At 36.2% G+C, this 20591-nt stretch overlaps 1 protein-coding gene across 1 annotated transcript in view; it reads right to left on the bottom strand.

Moving 5' to 3' along the window:
• The window catches only part of LOC120476183 (proton-coupled folate transporter), a 29813-nt gene extending 9630 nt beyond the window's left edge, over window positions 1–20183 (bottom strand). The window contains exons 1-6 of the mRNA XM_039667148.2: window positions 19859–20183; window positions 14740–15487; window positions 13168–13265; window positions 8971–9109; window positions 6739–6822; window positions 2893–3049 (exon numbers count right to left, since the gene is read on the bottom strand). Of these exons, the coding sequence (XP_039523082.2) occupies window positions 2893–3049; window positions 6739–6822; window positions 8971–9109; window positions 13168–13265; window positions 14740–15487; window positions 19859–19975 (1343 nt within the window). The 5' untranslated portion in view covers window positions 19976–20183. The remainder of the gene's footprint in view (window positions 1–2892; window positions 3050–6738; window positions 6823–8970; window positions 9110–13167; window positions 13266–14739; window positions 15488–19858) is intronic.
• Between the last annotated feature and the right edge of the window lie 408 nt (window positions 20184–20591).

The raw sequence follows: 20591 nt of genomic DNA, 5'->3' as shown, positions 1-20591 counted from the left end.
TGTAGTGTAGAGTTTAATGTAGATAGAGTGAAAACGATAATGACTGTAAAATAAAGTGTTACTGAAATGGAAATCTTTTGTAACAATGTTAAAGTCTTTACTATCACTTTTGATCAAAGTATTAATTTAAAAAATCTTACCCACCCATTATGAAACATGCATGATATATTTTTTTTTTAATATTTTGAAACTGCACTAGATACCACTGATTTTAATTGTACGGACAAAAGGAGGGAAGGAAAGAAAGAAACACGAACAAACATTATTGAACACATTAACATTTAAATTATTATATTTTTTTCTATAACTTTACATAATCCTCTATTTTGAGTTAATGCACTTTTGTTAATGTATGCATTTTGAAGATGCTTTTATTCAAAGTAACTTATTTTGGTCTTAAATGTATATTTCACTATATGCTTTCTCTGGAATCCGAGCCCATGACCTTGATGTTGCTAGTAGCACCGTGCTCTAATGTAACATAATGTAGTCAGGTTGAGTATGAGATATTAATGTGTTTTGATAGACCTAGCCCATCCAAAATGGGAAAGACCATCACTGCCATCACATTATTGTAATGAACATTATTGTAAAACAATTCTCTATTATGTTAGACAAAGTGTTTGACAAACAAACAAGGCATTTCATTCAGTCTTAGATCCTCAAACCAGTTAACTACCTTAAAAGTGAATTGTCATTTCTATAATGATATCACCAAATAAGGACTGAAGATTAGCTTTTGAAAACATTAAGCAACTATTTAAATCTAGACCTCTATCTCTAGATTGACTTCAGACCTGTAGTGGTCACATCACAGGTGGTACATGTGGAGAAGTGGAAGTGTATTAAGCTCATCCCTCTCTCATTGTAAATGCTGAAGAATACGCTAGTGATGGATCAATATCTAATTTGCCATCCTCTGTATTTCTCCACATGACAAATGCAAGTACTTATGTTATCCTATTAGCGCACAATGTCATGCTCATCTTCCCCAACTAAATAAAAATAGCGTACAATATTAACTAGAACTTTGCATTCAAAGATCGCATTAGTTACCTTTATCATTTTAAACTGTAAATTATGAAGTACGATCAACAATTTTGCTTACTTGTTGATTTGGCAATTGATTTCCAATCATTTCCATGGTTTCAAAATCTGGATCTTAAAGCGAAACAAGTTGGAGGGATAGTCCACCCCCAAAAAATTCAAATTTAGTCATCATTTACAAATAACATATTTTGGTATTACATATTTTGAAGAATGTTGGTGGTAACCAGTTTCAGTTCTTTTTCACTTCCATTATATATTTTGTTCCATACAATGGAAGTCAGTGGAAAGCAAAAGTGTTTGGTTACCAGCATTCTTTAGAAATATGTTATTTTATGCTTTGCAGAAGAAAGAAATGCTGACAGGTTTGGAACAACATTAGGGTGAGTAAATTAGGTCAGAACTTTGGACTATCCCTTTATAGAATGTATAATGGGCCTGGGACAGTGTTCCTGGTTGCCCACCAGATTTACATTTATGCATTTGGCAGACACTTTTATCCAAAGCAACTTATATACATTGCATTTCAAAGTACTCATTTTTTAAATTTGTATTTAAATGAATTCTTATTATTTCTTCCCCTGGGAATCGAACCCATGACCTTGGCGTTGCAAGTACCAACAATATTGTTTGAGCTACAGGAAAGCTGATGACACTAAAAATGACAACCCTTATTCGGTAGGAAGGTAATTCAAATATGTATGAAAGACAATGCAGTTCAATCTGTTTGAGTATCTTATTAGCTGTTAAAATAATCATTTGTTTTCAGTATTTCCAATTGAACTATGGCTCCATTTGTCACTAACTTAAAAACAATTATTTAATACAATTATCCCAGACACTAAGCAAGTAATTAAGATTAAAATTAGACCATAACTGTGATTCCCATTTGACCATAAGGGTTGCCATGCCAACAATCACACTATCTTTCTGAGGCACTATTGTGAATTGTGGAAGCAAGCAATAGGAGAACACTGATCATGAAAGTTAATTGAAAAACAAATTAGCCAGTATTTTAAATCATATTGTTATAATGAATATTATGTAGCTGGATGACATATGTGCAAATGAACATGTATGTACGTATTACGTTTGCTTTTAAATGTGTGCCAGCCTGAGAAGGAGGGCTTCCCCAACTGTGTCTTGGTTCCTCCCATGGGTTTTGCCTCATCAAGTTGGCTTGCTCACTGGGGGTTTAAGGCACTATTCCTTGTAAAGCTTCTTTTTGAAAAATAAGTATTGTGAAAAGATCTATACAAATAATTTGAATAGAGCTGTTCAGGTTGTAGTCCTAATGTATCCCTTTCAAATACTGAATAGGTGGGCTAATATGAATGTTTGAAAACAGCCCCAACACTATTGCCTGCTTTAATAACGGATGTGTACTTAAGCAACCATAGCAATGTTTTAGGTGTCAATTCATGTCGTAGAACATATATATATACACTCACCAGCCATTTATTAGCTATAGGATACACCTCGCTTGTAGGTTGAACACTTTTGCCTTCAAAACTAGTTATTTGTGGCATAGATTCAATGAGGTGCTAGAAACATTTCTCAGGTGATTTCTGAAGGATCATGTGACACTGAAAAAAACTATAGGAATGGCTGCTAAAAATTACATTTAGCAATATATTAAGGTAGAAAAACATTATTTAAGACTGTAATAATATTTGACAATATTACTGTTTTTTTGTATTTCTGGTCAAATAAATGCAGCCTTTGTGAGCATAAGAGAAAGGGTAAGAAAATCATGCCCCCTCTTTTGCATGGTGTAAATAACTAAATAATAAAAATCCATTACATTTTGCAGTCAGTTTACATATAAAAGAATGATGAGCTTACTGCAAGAGAATGAGCACGATGAACATGAAGCCCGCCATGACGATGTAGGGCATCCCAGGAACAGTCGTCAGGGTCAGGGGGTACAGCCCGTTAAAGATCGTAGAAGCAATGAGGATGCAGGTCGCTTCCACTGAGGCTGAGAAGGAGAACATGGCACCTGAGGACATCAACATTCAGGTCAATAAAGACATAAAACAGACATCTAGAGAAATTCAGCTGAGACAGACTCAGTTGGCTGTGGGAAATACATTTGAGTCAATTCCTGTTGCATTTTACATGATTAACACAGATTTCTTGGAATGTTTTTAAAGTCGGCATGAGATGGAAGTTGAGATTGTCATTTTTTCCTTGTCGTGACTAATACCCGAGTGAAACGGCTTCTGAAATTAGAAAAAAAAAATGCACACCCGCATAAATACGCCGTCGAGCGCCATCATAACTATGCCAAACCTATTGGTGGCAGTGTAGGGGTTAAGGATAAAGCCATGCAAGCCAATCAGAATCCTCAGAATCGACAAGAAAGAACCTAAAACCCAGTTTCTCCCAGTTCACACAACATAAACGACGAGATGCCAATCCACAGGGAAATATCTGCGGGGAAATATCTTTTCCCTTCGTGTAAACAGGGCCTTAATCAAAAAATATCTTCATTTGTTCTCTTATGGGGTTGGTACAGCATGGGGGTGAGTAATTGAACTAATCCTTTAAGGCAGGAAAAAAAGTTGTGTAAAAATGTAAAAGTATGTAATTTTGGTGATCAATGATGAGTTTTAAAGGCATACTTTTTTATCCCTTAAAGGGATACTCCACTTTTTTTGGAAAAAGGCTCATTTTACCACTCCCCCAGAGTTAAACAGTTTTACCGTTTTCGAATCAATTCAGCCGATTTTCTGATATTTAGAAGAATATCAGTATACAGACAGTTTCTGGTCTCATTGACTTCCATAGTATATTTTTTTTCCTACTATGGAAGTCAATGAGACCAGAAACTGTCTGGTTACTGATATTCTTCTAAATATCAGAAAATTGGCTGAATTGATTCGAAAACGGTAAAACTCAACTGTTTAACTCTGGGGGAGTGGTAAAATGAGCCTATTTCCAAAAAAAAAGTAGAGTATCCCTTTAAGGGATAAAATGATTGACTACAGGGAGACTTTAAAGTGTATAATAAAGTTGGATGGATGGATTCTAAAATTATTTTAATAGTAGTGGAGCCCAAAAACGACTCCTACATTGAAAACATGATTTCATTTTAAGTAGGCAGTCTGTGACCCTCATTGACTAACTGATAAAGATATCTAAACATTTCTGGATAAAACCAGAACCGATTCGTTAATATGCCGCGGATGCACCTGAAATTCCTAACTCACGATTTTATCCGAATGAAAGAGTAATGGCCGTGGAAACTGAGGTGTGTGCAGTAGATTGTTGGCATGAATAATGGTTTGATCCACTTTGATAAAATATCTCCCTGAGCTACGCTGAACTTCGTGACTGCTCTGACTAACTGGAGCAGAATGAGTCGTCGCGGAGCATCGGGGCCCGTAAGTGCTTGGAACATGCAATACGTATTGATCTTTTCCGAAGCTAGAAGTCGTGTGAGTGCCCCTGAATGACTGGTAACTGCAATAGATTCAGTGACACATGCAATCTGAGACACAAGAGAAAAGTGGAGACTTGCACAGTGAAAACAGTGCATTTATGGATGGACATGGCCTGTCAACAATATGTCCTTTCACAGTTGTATCCCTCTTGCATCAACAGTAATGGGAAGAAAGATGTTTGTGTCCTGTGTGTTTGGCTTTCAGCTGCGTGCTGCGCGAGTGGAAATGAGCCGGTGTGGATATGAATATGAAAGTCTGCTCAAGATGTTGTTTGTTGATTCTCCGTTCCTCTTGTATTGTTTTCCACTTAGCCGAGTTTGATAATTCTATGATTTTTTTTTTTTTAAATTATGCATACTCCGATGCCTCTCATTAAGGATTTGTGAAAGGACAATGGAGATTAAATCTTGAGCTTTTAGCTATGTTATCATGCAGACACAAATGTCAAAGAAAGTAAAGATTTAGAATAAAAGCATGACTCAAAGCAATTCGTCATGCTGAAGGTCCAAACATTTTCCTCACCGTATTTCAGTGCATTTGTGTCACGTACACATTACGCAAAGGATCATGCCCTCACAAAAAAAGCACAGTGACTGTATTATTAGTGCTGAATTATTACTATATTCATTGTGTTTCCTTTAAGATTCAGAACAATTCATTACAATGGTATCTATCCAGAAACCACGATTTTACTGCGGTATTATATTTTTAATAGTTCATGTTTTGTTTTTAACCATTTTATCATTTTTACTACCAGTTTTACTACAAATGCCATAGTTAAACTATGGTTACTGTAGGAAAACAATGGTAAATATGTGGTCTTACTACAATTTTCACTGGTTCATTTCCAATTCCAAAAGGAAAAAAAAACAACAAAAAACATGATTTGACCATGCTACCATGTCTAAAAATATGTGCTGTGTCCATATCCTAAAACCATAGTATTACCATTTGGTATCTATGGTTTTACGATGGTATCTATTAGGGATGGGTATTGAGACAAATTTCACAATTCGATTCGATTTCGATTCACAAGCTTGCAATTCGATTCGATTTCGATTACGATTCGATTCAATATCGATTATTTTGGATATCAGTTACAATAAATGGCAATTTTTCTCAAGGGAATCAGATCTCTTAAATGCTGTAAACTATGGTCTATATATATAGTCTAGTTGTAGCCTACTAGGCTTCATTAGCCTAATATGAAGTTAATAATTAACTGTTTTGTAGCTATACAAACACTTAAATTACACTTTTATTTATTTTTATTATAAGAAGATTATATGAAATATAAACATTTAAATGGTGGCTGTCATAAAAAAAACTTGCCATATTTATTCAAATATGCATTAAATATTGAAGAACACTAACGAGTGTGGACTAACGAGTTGATGTGGGTCCTCTGAGGTAAATATGACGATACATGACATTGATTACAAGCTGTTTAACTGACGTCTTTCCACGGTTGAAACGCAGATTGAGCGAATCAATGTGACATGATAGGGATTTAGATAAGTTGTACTCTATCTTTTAACACACTTTCAGATGCTCATTCATGTTTATTTCGCGCTGTGACTGGTATTATTAAGCCGGAAGAGAGATCAGCGCTGCTGCTTCTCTGGAGCTGCGCCAGAGCGATCTCACGCCACAGCGCCAAAACGGCAAAACGCTATTTATGTTTTTGAATTTCTAAAGAAAATGGACGTAATTTGAAAATTGAGACTTTGTTTCATATCAATGGTAACAAAGGACAAAGATTATTGCGATTTGTTGGATGCGCACAGCCGCGATAAAATCTCTCATTCATTCAAATGAAACAGGATGACTAATCGATTCTTGAGATTTAAGAATCGATATCGGTTTGTAAAAATGAGAATCGATTAATATCGAGAAATCGATATTTATTACCCAGCCCTAGTATCGATGGTATCAAATAAATACTTTGACATGAAAAAAAACTTCAGTAATATTTCAGCCCCTCTAACTTATTAAAATATCATACTAATATAATGAGAAGATGACCATTTTAGAAACACAAGTGGGAAATAACAACACACAAAAAGCTTCGATAAACTTGCATGAAAGTTTCCATAGTCTTGATATTGCTGTAAGTGTCAGGGTTTTGTCACTTCTGTCTAGTCTATTTCTTGGTTTTGTGACAGTTAGATGACGCCATCTAACCCTACCCCAGACCTAAACCTACCCGCGTCATCTAACTGACGCTACAGGGTTTCGGTACCTTGTTCATCAGGTCCCACGATGGCAGAAGACAATGAACGAATCACTGCTTGGCAGATACCAGCTGGAGTACCGACTACAGCAACTGCAAAACCAGAGGACAAATACCACTATAGAAAACTGTTCAAATTAATAGGCAAATAAACAATAGTTAATACAATAGCTTACACAACAAAAACACTACTTAAAGTTACACATAAGCCACAATGAACTAATCTAGTGAGACTGTGACCAGCTCTGAAGTAAGTGAATCTAAATGGAATATTTAATAATTCATGAGTTTAATCTATATGCATGGAATTCGGAGGTAATTGTGATCACAGAGCATGGGCTTTCCCTAATAGCTCAGAATGTAAAGTCGCTCGCTCGTCTCGACAGCCTGATCATGCATGAGCAAGAAAAGCAGATCCTCAAGAGAACAAAATGTTTTCTGCGTTTGTGTTGATGCGTATGCGGTGAGGTGTGTCTGTGGACACCTCCGTGTGTGTGTGTGTGTGCCGGTTCTGCACACACACCACACATGCGCTGTACTAGCAGAATAGAGGTTATGACTCCCGTGTGCTGCCGCTGCGCCTCTCATTATCGCAGCCAAAAGAAAAGACCAGCATGCAAATTCCACCTTCCCTGGCACTGATTATTCATCAGAGCCGCCACTCATCTCCCTTTAAAAGGCTTTAGTCCGCCACATCGATTAGAATAACAATTTCCTCAATCATTTATTTAATTAACAGTATTAACTCTGATCCTGCTGTCTCTCCCGGAGAGTGGCCGTGGTCTTCCACAATGTTATCATTACTTACCACTCTGGGAACTGTTCTTTCTCTCCTGGAACAAGGCATGGAGTTCAAACAGCAGTGAGGATGTGAACCAGAAAAAGTCTGGTCGGTTGACTTTTATTACATTTTTTTATTTTTTTATTTTTCAGAGCATATATCCTTTTGACTGTCTTCTTAAAACAGTCAGCTCAAGTGAACGATGTCAGGCCTCGAGTGGAAAATGTCACATATGGACAAAAGAAATGGACATTGTTTTAGGAAATAAAGATGTGCTTTGATGCTCGCTGACAGATTGGAAATAGGGTCAGTTGTGTTGTTTATAAGCGTCTTGAAATTTCTGATTTCAAGTATAACCTTATCCTGTAAAAACATGTCACGGTAAATAACATCAGACTTTTAATGGTTTTTAAATCTTTTTGTAAAATAGCTCTTTAAATTTATTTGTAATTCTATTACAATTGTGAAATAGTATTACATTATTATTTCTTCTTATTTTTAATGTTGAACAAAGTCATACTAAATATTTTTGTGGAAAACATGATGCTTTGTTTTCAGGAATTTCTGATGAATAGAAAGTTCAAAAGAATAGCATATATTTGAAATAGAAATATTTAGTAACATACATTTCCTCACCATTACTTTTGATCAGTTTAATGCATATATATACAGTATATATATATATATATATATATATATATTAGGGCTGTCAAACGATTCATTGCGATGAATCGCTTCCAAAATAAAAGTTTGTGTTTCCATAGTATATGGGTGCACTGTGTATAATTATTTTCTATATATAAATACAAGCTTTTTTATTTTTTAGAAATATTTTCATGTATATAGTGTATATAGATTTATATATAATTTATATTATATATAAATATAAATATTTTATATATAAATAATATTTTTTTCTTAAATATACATGCATATGTACGTATTTATTTATATATAAAATAATTATACAGTGCACCCACATATATTATGGAAACACAAACTTTTATTTTGGAAGCGATTAATCGCAATTAATCGTTTGACAGCCCTTAATATTATATAATATTTTAATATTATATATTATATATGACAGTAGTGTAATATATAATATTAAAAATAATTCCAGTTTTTCACAGGGCTTTTCTTCATTATGATATCAGGTTGATCAGTTGACATTTTACCCTGGGATTTTTGTACTGTACAACCATAAGAAAATATCAAAATGATTTTTTTTTAACAACATCCTTATCATAGAAGTGATTTTATGTATGAATTGCATTTTAATGTCTTTTGGAATTAATTAACCGGCCTGGACAAAATAAATGAGCGTCATCATGACCCTTCTGCAAAATTAACTTGACATAATGATTTTATGGTTCATTCTTCACGCGCAATATCTTTGCTAGGAGCTTCACTGTGTCAATACATCATTTAAATGAGTCATATAAGTGATGGGAACTTACCAAGGAAGACCATCCATGTGTTGTTTGAGAAGGCGAGTAGGACGTAAGAGGCGATTCTGAACACAGCGCTTAGTTTTGCTAAAGTCATCTCCTTAATGCACCTCATCAGCACAGGGAATAGACCCAGCAGACCAAAGCCCTGTCAGAGAACATCACCGCAGGTTAGATCAGTGCTGGCGTGAAAAAAAAAACAACAACTGACGCTCAGTCAATTATAACTGAAGCACCCTATTGTTTCCTATTTAATTGCCTTGAAAATGAGCAAAGAATGGAAATGGAACAAAAGCTAAATGGATCCATTATGATCTAATCAGCTATGGGTCATTGTTAGCTTACCCAAATTCATTTCACTTTAAGATCATGTATAATTAAAAAAACTTTAACAGAATTAAACATAAATGTAATCCAGAGGAAAAACTTGAATATTAGGAAACCAACCTAATATACCTGCTGCCAAAATATGAGATAACATTAAAAAGTCAGTTTTTCCCCATGGCATCGATGTCAAAATTTTAGTCAATGTCAAGCCCTGGTTATATCTCACTTATGAAACTTATGAAATTTCGTCTAAATCCAACGCACATGGCACCCTTTAGGGTCAATATAACACGCACAGAGCTTTGTTTGGTTATGATAGGTTTAGTTCTGGGGTAGGTTTAGGGTTAGACCACTAGGAGGCGCCTTCTGGCCCATATATATCTGCTCCTCATATTGACGCTAAAGGGTGCCATGTGCGTTGGATGTAGACGAAATGTCAAAAGCGTCAGTATATGACGCCTTGGGATGAGAACAGGCTGGTTATTTGCCACAATGTTGCTATGCATTTGCAAAAGGGTTCTGAGTGATTTAGCTCATTAGGTGGTTTCTAGAGTATTGTTCATATTCACATATTCAATTTTTCACCTGTATTTTACCACCCAATTTTTTAGGTGGTACTAGGATCTGTAAAATTCGAAATAGTTCGAATCATGTAATTATTGTAAGTTGCATAATATCTGAAATGCATGATCACGGCACTATAAGCACTAGAAATTTCTGGGGTTCAGCGTATAAAAACAAAGCCCATACATATTTAGATTCTCTCAGATGCGTCTAACGAGTGCATTAATTAACCTTCAGGGTTTGTGCCTGATGAAACGGTGTCAGAAGCAGTCAGGCTGTTTCACTCAGAACGGCTGAGAGCACTTGAAAGCGAACTCACCTGCTTCCACGTTTGCGCGAGAGGTGCGCGAGACGTGGCGTGACTCATTTGCCCTGCCTGCTCATGCAAACAGTTCTGATTTAATTACCCTGCCCGCCCGGCGAGGTCCCGGTGTCAACAGACTTTGCCACCGCCTCTGATTCGCAGCAGAAAACATAATGGGAATGCATAAACATTCCACGGAAAAGGTCAACGCTCCGTGTTTTTACTTTCATCAACTCATTAGAGCCTGGAGTGTTTAATAATTCCTCTCCAACTCCACGCCACCCTAATTACAAGTCAATTCCAGCCCTGCAGCCATTTATAAAAACCGCGAGCGTGGAGCCATGCGAGCCAAGATTTTGATGCCTCAGATCTTTAAGCACGAGATCAGCTCCCCTCTGCGATGCCTTTGTATTTGGAAAAAGTTCCTTTTTTTTCCCCTCGATTGACTCTTTCAATTGCGGTTAATTAAAACTTTTTGCTTAACGTATTGGGTGGCGGCTCGCTAGCTGACGTACCCTACTGACAGAGTGTATAATGGGTTCCATCAGGATCGATGCCTTCGGCTTCCACACAAAAGGCAGTAAAGCGATTGGAGCCCCAGTGGTGCATCCCGGTATAAATGGAGAGCCGTCACCTCACCAATCAGGAAGGGCTCTCTTTAAACTGGCAGGCTTTGTTTAAGTGTCACTCTAAGACACGGCATATCGACCTGCTCAGAAGAAGAGTTTCCCATGGCAGGTGACAAACAAAGCTGCCTTCAATCTGTTTCCCATCACTGCTGCTGTACAGGCCGTCTCAAACTGCAGAGCTATTCAGCTCATGCCACGCACAATCAATAGTAAAACTCACTATTCGCTAGTTTTACTTTCTTCCCAAAAAAACAGGACATACTGCAGTATTGTTTGTTCATTATGCTTCATTTCTTGCCGTCTGTGAGAAATGTAAAAATGTTGGGGTCTTAAGATTTTTTAAATGCTTTTGAAAGATGTCTCTTATGCTCAGCATTTGATGAAATATACAGTAAAAGTAGTAATACTGTGAAGTATTAGTACCATTTAAAACGCCTGTTTTTTTGTTTAATATTTTATATATATATATATATATATATATATATATATATATATATATATATATATATTTAAATAAAATGTATTCATGTGATGTCAACGCTGAATTTTCAGCAGCCATTTCTCCAATATTCAGAAATCATTTTAATATCCTGATTTGGTGCTCAAGAAACATTTTGCATGAGTCATTCTGTAGTATTATTATAGTATATATTTGTGCCCAGTCAATGGGACCAGAAACTGGATATTTTTCTATTCTTCGGCTGAATGGATTCGAAAATAGTAAAACTCAACTGTTTAACTCTGAGGGAGTTGTAAAATGATCCTATTTCCCCAAAAAAGTGGAGTATCCCTTTAAGAGTGTCATTGCCTTATCTTCTACTTTATTTGAGCTTACATACCGGAGGTTTTGAGTGAAAAAAAAAATCATTATTAGTGGATCGTTTTGTCAATTTTCGATAAAAGTCAAATGTGCACTGTATACTGTATCACACTAATGTGTTTTCATGTTTAATATGGAAATATGTTTTGAAATGCTTTCATTTTGTACAAAATGACTCAGTCACACTTGTGATGTTCCTGGTCCACCTACAAAAAAACTAGCTTATAAATCTTTTGTTTTGTTATTTTATCATAAAATATTGGATTCAATATTTTTGCCAACTTGTTTTCTTTAAATTTAGACCGTTTTTGTATTTATTTTTTAAACTGATTGATCGTAGGCCTCATTGATCTGAACTTATATTAGTCAAAAATGTCTGCCCACTGAAAATAAATGGGGGAGTCGAAAATCAGAGAAACAAATAGTGTGTTCATCATGTCCATGTTCACATATGTACAATGTGGGCTTGCAAAAATAAAGGCCTCAGACCTGTGCGTGTGTGGATATACGCAAACTCGTGCATCCGCATATATACACACACACACATTGACACATTGCACAAACAAACTATTTTTGAGTATTACAGGCTTCTGTTTTACAGAGATGAACTCCTCACAAACAATGAGGCACAGATCAAATCAGAGGCCTGCTACGATCAATCTGTTTCAAAAATAAATACAAAACCTGTATTAACTGAAAGAAAACAAAGTGACAAAAATATTGAATCTAATATTTGGTGATAAAATAGCATAATAAGTGATTTATAACCTATTTTTTGTTGGCCGGTCATTTTTGACCAGGAACGCCACAAATGTGACTGCTATTTTGTAACAAAAAAAAAAAAAAAAAAATTCAAACAAATTTTCTGGTTAAACATAAATCACCCTATTGTGATTTTTTTTTTCTTTCATATTTTAATAAATAACTTTTTTTTTTTTCACTCAAAAAACAGGTAGTAACGTAGCTCGGATAAAAAAGGCATACGATCGATCAGTTTCAAAAAGTAAATACAAAACCTGTCCTAGTTGAAAAAAAAAAATCAAGCTGACAAAAAGATAATATTTGGTGATACAGTAGCATAAAGAGATATTTATAAGCAAATGTTTGCAGCCCGGTCATTCTTGAACGGGAACATAACAAGTGCTGTAGGGTTTTCAACACAGCACAAGGGCTCGAAGAAAGTTTAATAAGTCTAGAAGTTTAAATAAGTTGACCATTGATTCATTTCGGTTGTAAAAATTAATTTAGGGGCCGTTTACACAACACCGTTTTCAGAAACCTTTTTATGCGTTCCGGCCGCCCATTTACACAACAATGGTGCCTTGGAGGCCCGAGACCGCAAACCTCATGCACGTGCTCAGCTGTGTGTGCTAGCAGAGAAGAGAATCAAAAGATACACAGCTGTGTCCAGTCGATGGCCGTTCTGCAGGGCCGCTGCTGTTTGAGCCTGAAATCCAAAGATTTAGTGGCATTTCAAGGACATCCACTGATGTCCACTCGGAGTGAGCAAAAAGATATGAGTCATCAGAGAAAGCATTACTGCATTAAACAAGACCACTTACCAACAAGAGCATCCTCACAGAGTTAAAAACCCCAAACAGGGCGGTCGTAAACTCTCGAGGCTCGTACATCAAATACAACAGCAAGATCGACTGATCCCCTGCAGAGACACATGCAGAAAAACACATTATTATTTATGTCTACTCTCTCTCAAACTCTTTATTGGCATGACTTCCAAAGATCAATGTTTTTCAAAGCAATCCAGGTGTGTAATTCAAATGAGATGAACCTATACAAATAAATGACAATTAAATTAAAGATGCTAATATTTAAGACGGCTAATAACTCATTTTAAGACTTTATGGAATTGGTAGAGACATATCTATAGTAATCCCCATGTCTCGCTCTGGCCTCAGGAGTGACAGGACTCTGATTGAGTGCTTTAAAAGCTCCCTGCAGTGGCTCAACAGGGTCATCACACACACAGCCGACTCCACCACAGGACACACACACTCATCATTCATTACTGCCAGCTATTTTGAAATGAATGTTTATGCAGTGTTATTTCATTATTTCATATCGATTTCATTTCAAACTTGTATTCTTAAAGGATGATAAAAATAAAAAAGTCACCAACAGTTTGTTTTCTTGTGCTTTATTATTTATTTGTAATTAATTGGTGTTAAAATGCCACACACACCCACACACATATATAGTGTGTGGGTGTGTGTGTGGCATTTTAACACCAATACGCCTTATTCACGGCAGCGCCATCTTTGATTTTTAATGAGAATGAAAGCGAGGCTGTGAGGGATAGACTTGCATCTCTTCAATGGGCTGTACTGTTATTTAATGTGTTTTCGGATTGTTCTGCTCATGAAACACTGGAAAAATATCTTTCTAAGAAATTTCAGTTGACAAAAAACTCCTGACAATGTAAGTTGTGGAAAATTGTAAGTAATCTAGGAGCTTTATTCAGCTTTTTAAAGCGGATGCCATTTGAAACACGGCAAGTCTATCCCTCACAGACTCACTATCACACCTGTCATGGCGCTGCTCTGAATAAGGTCTATTAATTACAAATAAATAATAAATACAAATAACAATAAAGAAATCTATTTTTATGGACATTACCAACAAAATTTCGAGTACGTCAATTATTTTTTGTTGTATTATATTAATATCTGCTTACTTGCATGAAATACAAATATGTAAATATCTCGTATAAATTGGAAAGTATAGATCGTGGTAGTATTTGTTTAGTTATTTAATTTCTTAATATAGTTTATAATACAATGTATACCGATTTAAAATAAAAACAAATATTATTAAACCATAAGAAATTATTTAACTGAATAAATGAAAATGATTTCAAATTTATTTTAAATATTTATAATAAGAGTTATTATTCCTATTATCAATTATCATAAACTACAGGAAGTTTTACAGTATTTAGTGGTGAAAAAATTCACCAAAAAAATCATTTTTTTTATTTTTTCATTTAAATGTGGTTAAATGACATATTCTTGACAGGTTTCTTGAGATTAACCTTCACACTGCTGCGACACATTGAATATACACACTGTGTGTGTGTGTGTGTGTGCGTTTGTGTATGTGTGTGTGTTTGCACTGACCAACAGCCACCAGGTTATTTATGAAGGTGCAGAGAATGAGAAAGTGCAATTTCAGTCTCTCCTGGCCTGACCTCCTCTTGAACACTGCTTTGAAAGACAGCTTGACGTACTTTAGGATATACAGCCGAGACTGGTCCTCTGGAGAACATTGCTCAGCTGTATCCTCTTTATAGGCGGATATGCACGTATTTTTCCCCGCCGGAGGGTCTCTCAGCCAAAGCGAAATATAAAGTAATGCCAGGACGTGGCAGCCAATGTAAGCCCCGAACGCTGCCTTGACCCCAAACTCTTGCTCCAAAAATCCCCCAAGCAGGAAGCCCACTGTACCGCCGACAAAGATCATAGACTCGGCCACGGCCATACGTAAAGTGCGACTGGAACTGGAGCCCATGGTCAAGTCGGCCAGGTAGCTGAAGGAGCTGAGGAAAATGGAGACGTGTCCACCTGTCAGGCCTATGAGGGCAGCGGCCAGCAGGGTCCAGTACACACTGATGTTTCCCAACAGGGCTACGGCCAAGAGCAAACCCCCGCTCAGCAGGGACAACAGAGAAGGGAGCGCCATGACCGAGCGACGGCCGGCGCGGTCAGACCAGGAGCCCAGCATTATAGCCGGAGGGATGGAGACCAGGCTCAGGGTGGCGTTGAACAGAAGAAGGATGTAGGAGGCGCTCGTCTCAATCTCCTCGCCCCCTTTGTGGTGCTCGGGGTCACTGCAGAGAGTTTCATTCTTCAGCAACTCTTGACATACCTACAAAAGACAACAGTGATTCAATTCAAACTATATCATTATTAATATTTAAATCACCACAATGGTCTATCAAACCAGAGGCGTAGCAAGCTTTTGAAAAGTGTGGGGGATAGATGTGTCATTTAAATTTGGGCATGTTACGTAGACCCCTGTGCCTCTAAGGGGGTTTGGGGGCATGCTCCCCCGCAAGAAAATTTGGTACATTTTAAGGTTAAATGCATCAATTTGGAGCACATTGAGAGCTCAAAATTAAGAGCTTCAACTGGATTCGACCCAGGCCTGTGCACATTGAACAACGAAAAACCATTGACTTGTTGCTTACCTAAAGAGGGCTCAAACATCTTTTTAGTTATGATATAGAGTCTGTCATTATATTCTACAGTATATTACGCTATCAAAATTACAATACTTTTGTCCTAATTTCTTCACTTGTAAGAAATAAACCCTTGAGCTTTTATTTAGGAGAAAACACAGAGCACCATGCTGATCGTGTGAGCAAAGAGCGCGTTTTTTTTTTGTTTTGTTTTTTCAAATCACGCAGCATTACAAACAGAATGCCTAACGCAAGTCTTGTACTGTTTATCCAAAAATACGAAATATAATAATGAAAACACTGGACATGTCAATAAAACATAAACATAACATCTTCCCAAACACATATCAAGCTTATTTAAAAACCTCGAAAGCATATACACTCATTCAAAGTACCTGGAAAAGGGAGATGTAAACAACCATAAGTTCCCGCCTCCTCAGCACGAGATCGATACATCTAACACATCAAGAGAGGCGGGACTTAAACAGAACAGCCAATCATCAGCCGGACACACTCAAAGCCGGTGTCATGTTTGAGAGGAGACAGCCGCAGCGAGCGCACACACACACACTGAGCGCCAGAGAAACGGAGGAGCGACTGTAGGAAGGCGTTTGTGTAAAATTGCGGAAAAACGGCAGAAAAAGTGCGGGTGTTGAACACTCTCACCGAGAAAAGTGTGGGTGTTAAAACACCCACATCCCCCACGGTTGCGACGCCCCTGTATCAAACACAACGCAACATGTCCCTGAGCTTTTTGTCTTTATTTTAGAAGGAAACAGGTTTCGGCAGCTGAACAATCAGCATTTTAAAAAACAGGACGATTCATTGAACGCAGTGTACTTCTGTTGCTCGCAGCCTCATTTTCATTCCTGTCAAAAAATAAATGAACGTCTAGTAAGGGTGCTGACTATGGTCTACTGCAAACAAACAAAAAATCTATTCAGCGAGATGCCCAACATTAAACTCGAAAATAGTCATGTAAGCATTGCAATAACTCCGAAGCTAGTCAGTTAAGGTTAAAAAAAAAACCTGCATAGTGCTGCTTTAAAAGAGTTAGTTTCCCTGTTTGTACACTGTATATTTTGAACTTTAAGATGGGAGACTACAATGCATTGTCTTTTCTGTAACCCATTTAATTGTGTTTGGATTGGTATGGTGTGAATCCTATGAAAATGTAAACATTTTCCACCCCTAACTCCATCCCTAAACACATCACTGGGGCCTAATAAACCTCATTGAAGTTGTATTTCACATTTGCAATCATGATTTTATTTTTTCCAATTATCAGCTTAATTAATCCGAATGGACCCTTTTAACAGACTTTTAATGACGAGAATTAACATTGTTAATCTAGTTTTATTATTATCATTATTTTCATTTTTTAACTATATTAGTTATATATATATATTATATAATATATAATTTCAATTTCAATTTCAATAAATATATATTATATTACCTTGGCATTAAATTACAGAAAAGACTGCTGTGTGAGTGTTTCTAATACAATACATCTTTCTCTCTTCTGTCCAACATCATCTGTCAAATCTATCAAATCAAAGAATCGCAAAAAGGTTTAATCTTAGCATTTTGTACGAGACTAGATTGAAAAGCGGGTATTGCTTCTTAGGTCAGCTTTGAGGATTTTCTACTTCTAAGTTTGAATTCACTGTCAGTAATGATGCTCCAAGGCATTATGGGAATGATGCACAACCCGGGCAGTAACTCATCGCACCAGGGGACGCCCTCAGTTATTGTAAGAACAAGCCTCGGGGAATCTCACGAACCGCAACCGCACAAATATGATGATATCAAGGAGCAAATGGCAAGAATCGAAGCCATTAAGAGTGGCGTAAATGAGCACTTTGCAATAAATGATTGGACCCTCTTTAATCTTTGAACAGTTTTCACTGCGTGGAGTTGTGTGCTCATTCGTATGATGTATTCATCCACATTTTTCTGAGAGCTGTTATGTGTGAAGCTGCAGAGTTCATTGGAAGGGTAAGAGAACTGAAAGGAGAGAGGAAAGGAAGGACACTCACTCAGAGTGACAAGAGCAGGAACTAAAAACAGCTGCTTGTTTTGGAAAGCGCCATCTTAAGCAAATGTATATATTCACTGCATTATTTCAATGTCTTTGCGGGTCACACTCTTTACTCAACTCCAAAGAAACCTTTTATGCTAAAAAAAAAGGTTCTATATTGAGAAGAGAGAACCCTTTTTAGGCTAACTAAATTATTGTTTATTAAAATGTTGCAGTAACTTAATATCACATTTTATGCTGATTCTTGGAGGAGAAAAACTGAAATGACGCTCTTTGTGTGATATTGATTAACTACGTAAAATGATATAAATATATAGATGCTCTAACCCCAATATCTTGAATTTCGTGATCATTCACATACAGTACATTCATATATATATTTTGGGGTGTTTGTCAATAATATGAAATATTTTATCCGGAAAGGACAAAACAAATGATAATGAATGTACCCATTAATGTACCATATCGAACCTTTTCCCTGGTTACAAAGAACCCTAAAGGGTTCATATTATTGAACCCTTACAAAGGGTTCCATATAGAACCTTTTAGGGGTTCCAAATAGCGCTGATAGAACCTTTTTCTTTGATGGGGTGCACATACTATTTTTCCTGCATTTTTTTAAATAATTATTTACTTCTATTTGTTTTTGGACTTAAGTTCTCTTTGTTTATTGTTTATTAGGATGTAAATTTATTGAAATGATAAAAAAAAATGAATTAATTTAATCTGAATATAAAAGTGTGTGTGTTTGTCTGTGTGTGTGACATTTTATTTTATTTTTTTTACGGATAAATAAATAAATAAAAACTACAATAAAAATGACAATAAAGAAATCTATTTTAATGGATCTTACCAACATATTTTCAAGTTGGTCAATGATTTTAGTAGCATTATATTAATATCTTACTGGCATGAAATACAAACATGGAAATATGGAAAGTATAGTTTATGGTAGCATTTGATTTAATTATTTAATTCATTAATATCATTCACTTATAATGTATACCGATCAAAATTAAACATATATTATTAAATCATAAATAATAAATTGTTTAATTAAATAAATAAAAAAAATTAATTGAAATATTTAAATAATAATAGTTATTATTAATTATTATAAACTATGGGAACTTTCACAGTATTTTGGGGACAATGTGGTTAATTGTCATGACTTTTTTTTTTTTTTAGGTTAAATGTGATCTTGACAGGTTTCTTGAGATTAACCTGCGGACTGCACTGTATAAATGCTATTAGTGTGTATAGCGTGTATGTGTGTGCAAGTTTGCACTGACCAAATGAAAAGTATATAAATTATTTTAAAATGTACAATGAAGGTCTATTTTTAACCAGGTAATATTTACCCTTTTTTTTACTGTAATATATATATATATTTTAATTAAATGCAAAATGACACAAAGCCTGGCTGGATTTGTTTTAATCATATTTTTGCCTGCGCTTGTTCATTTCTAATGCATGAAAAAATAATTATGAAAATAGATTTTTCAAATACAATGTATAGTCTCTAATAATTTTAAGTTCTAATTTAATTTATAAAAAAAAAAATTGCGAGAGATGTTTAAAAAAATGCAGATGTTGTTTGTCACGTCACTGGACATGTCAACTTACGAAAAAGTACAATTTCAACTTAAAATCAAGATCCTGCAGTTTCTCAGGCATAGCAACCGAATGCAGACTAATGACTGTCAGCGATTGTTTAATCTGGTGCATGAGTGATCGCAGCGCCTGTTGTTTTGCTCTGGGACTGTCATGGCCGGTTCGGCTTGATTAATGTCTGCTGCAGTTTTGGGTTTTGAGTACATCTCGAGCTCCAGCGCTATTCTCCAAGCGCTCTGTGCTCCTGCTTCGGGCGTTTCCGTTTTGTGTAGAACTGGACCCCGCTGACCTGTTTTTCAGTCCAAAGAACAAAACACTGACTCGCCAGACCAACTTGATTAATGTCTCTTCCTTTCACTCTCTCCCTGCTTTAAATCACAAAACGTAGCAGCTCTCTTACCTTTATGATAACCATCTGTTGATATGCAGGTGTCACGATGAAAGAGCTGGTCATGTAGAAGAAAATCACCGGCTCCACCGTAACAACTCTCCTTAGCTTCTCTTTCCATGCCGACATATTCAGCTTTGCGGTGACAGATATAGGGGCGAGGAAGGGAGAAGGAAACCGTCTCTTAATATTAAAGCCGTGTTAGGTAGATGGTTCATACTGTCCGGAGGGAATGGTGGACAAGGGAAGGGTTTTCCTGTTAAAACACGCTGTTAGGTTAGTCACATGCATGTCAGCTGGAACAGGAGGAAATTGTCTCTCTCGACATTCTCTTATCAGGAATTGTTCTACTGTGTGGTTGTAAAAGTGGTTGGCCTTTATTTGCCCTATGAACACATCCCCCACAGATTCACACTTCCCCAGCAAAAACAAAGAGTGATGAGAATCCTCTTCTTCTTTCTGCATGACTTTTCAGAATGTTAAACTTGCAAAGTGAGAATTGTGCAAACGTTTCCTGTTATAGCAGCGACTATTGAGGTGCAACAATGACAATTTTCAGTATACTTCATTACAACCTGTCAGAGGTTTCTTTGTATAAAGTGTAGTATGACCAATAACATTAAAACATTAGTGTAGTCTAGTGGTTTGTCCAAGATAATATTCAAAGGCCTCCTAAGGCCCCGTTTACACGATGGGAAAACAGATATTTCCCTGCGTTTTGCCCTCTCATTTACACGAAAACTCA

This window comes from Pimephales promelas, chromosome 15 (genome assembly GCF_988280905.1).
Source record: "Pimephales promelas chromosome 15, fPimPro1.hap1.1, whole genome shotgun sequence".
NCBI lineage: Eukaryota > Metazoa > Chordata > Actinopteri > Cypriniformes > Leuciscidae > Pimephales > Pimephales promelas.
This window is presented reverse-complemented; position numbering and strand designations above follow the sequence as displayed.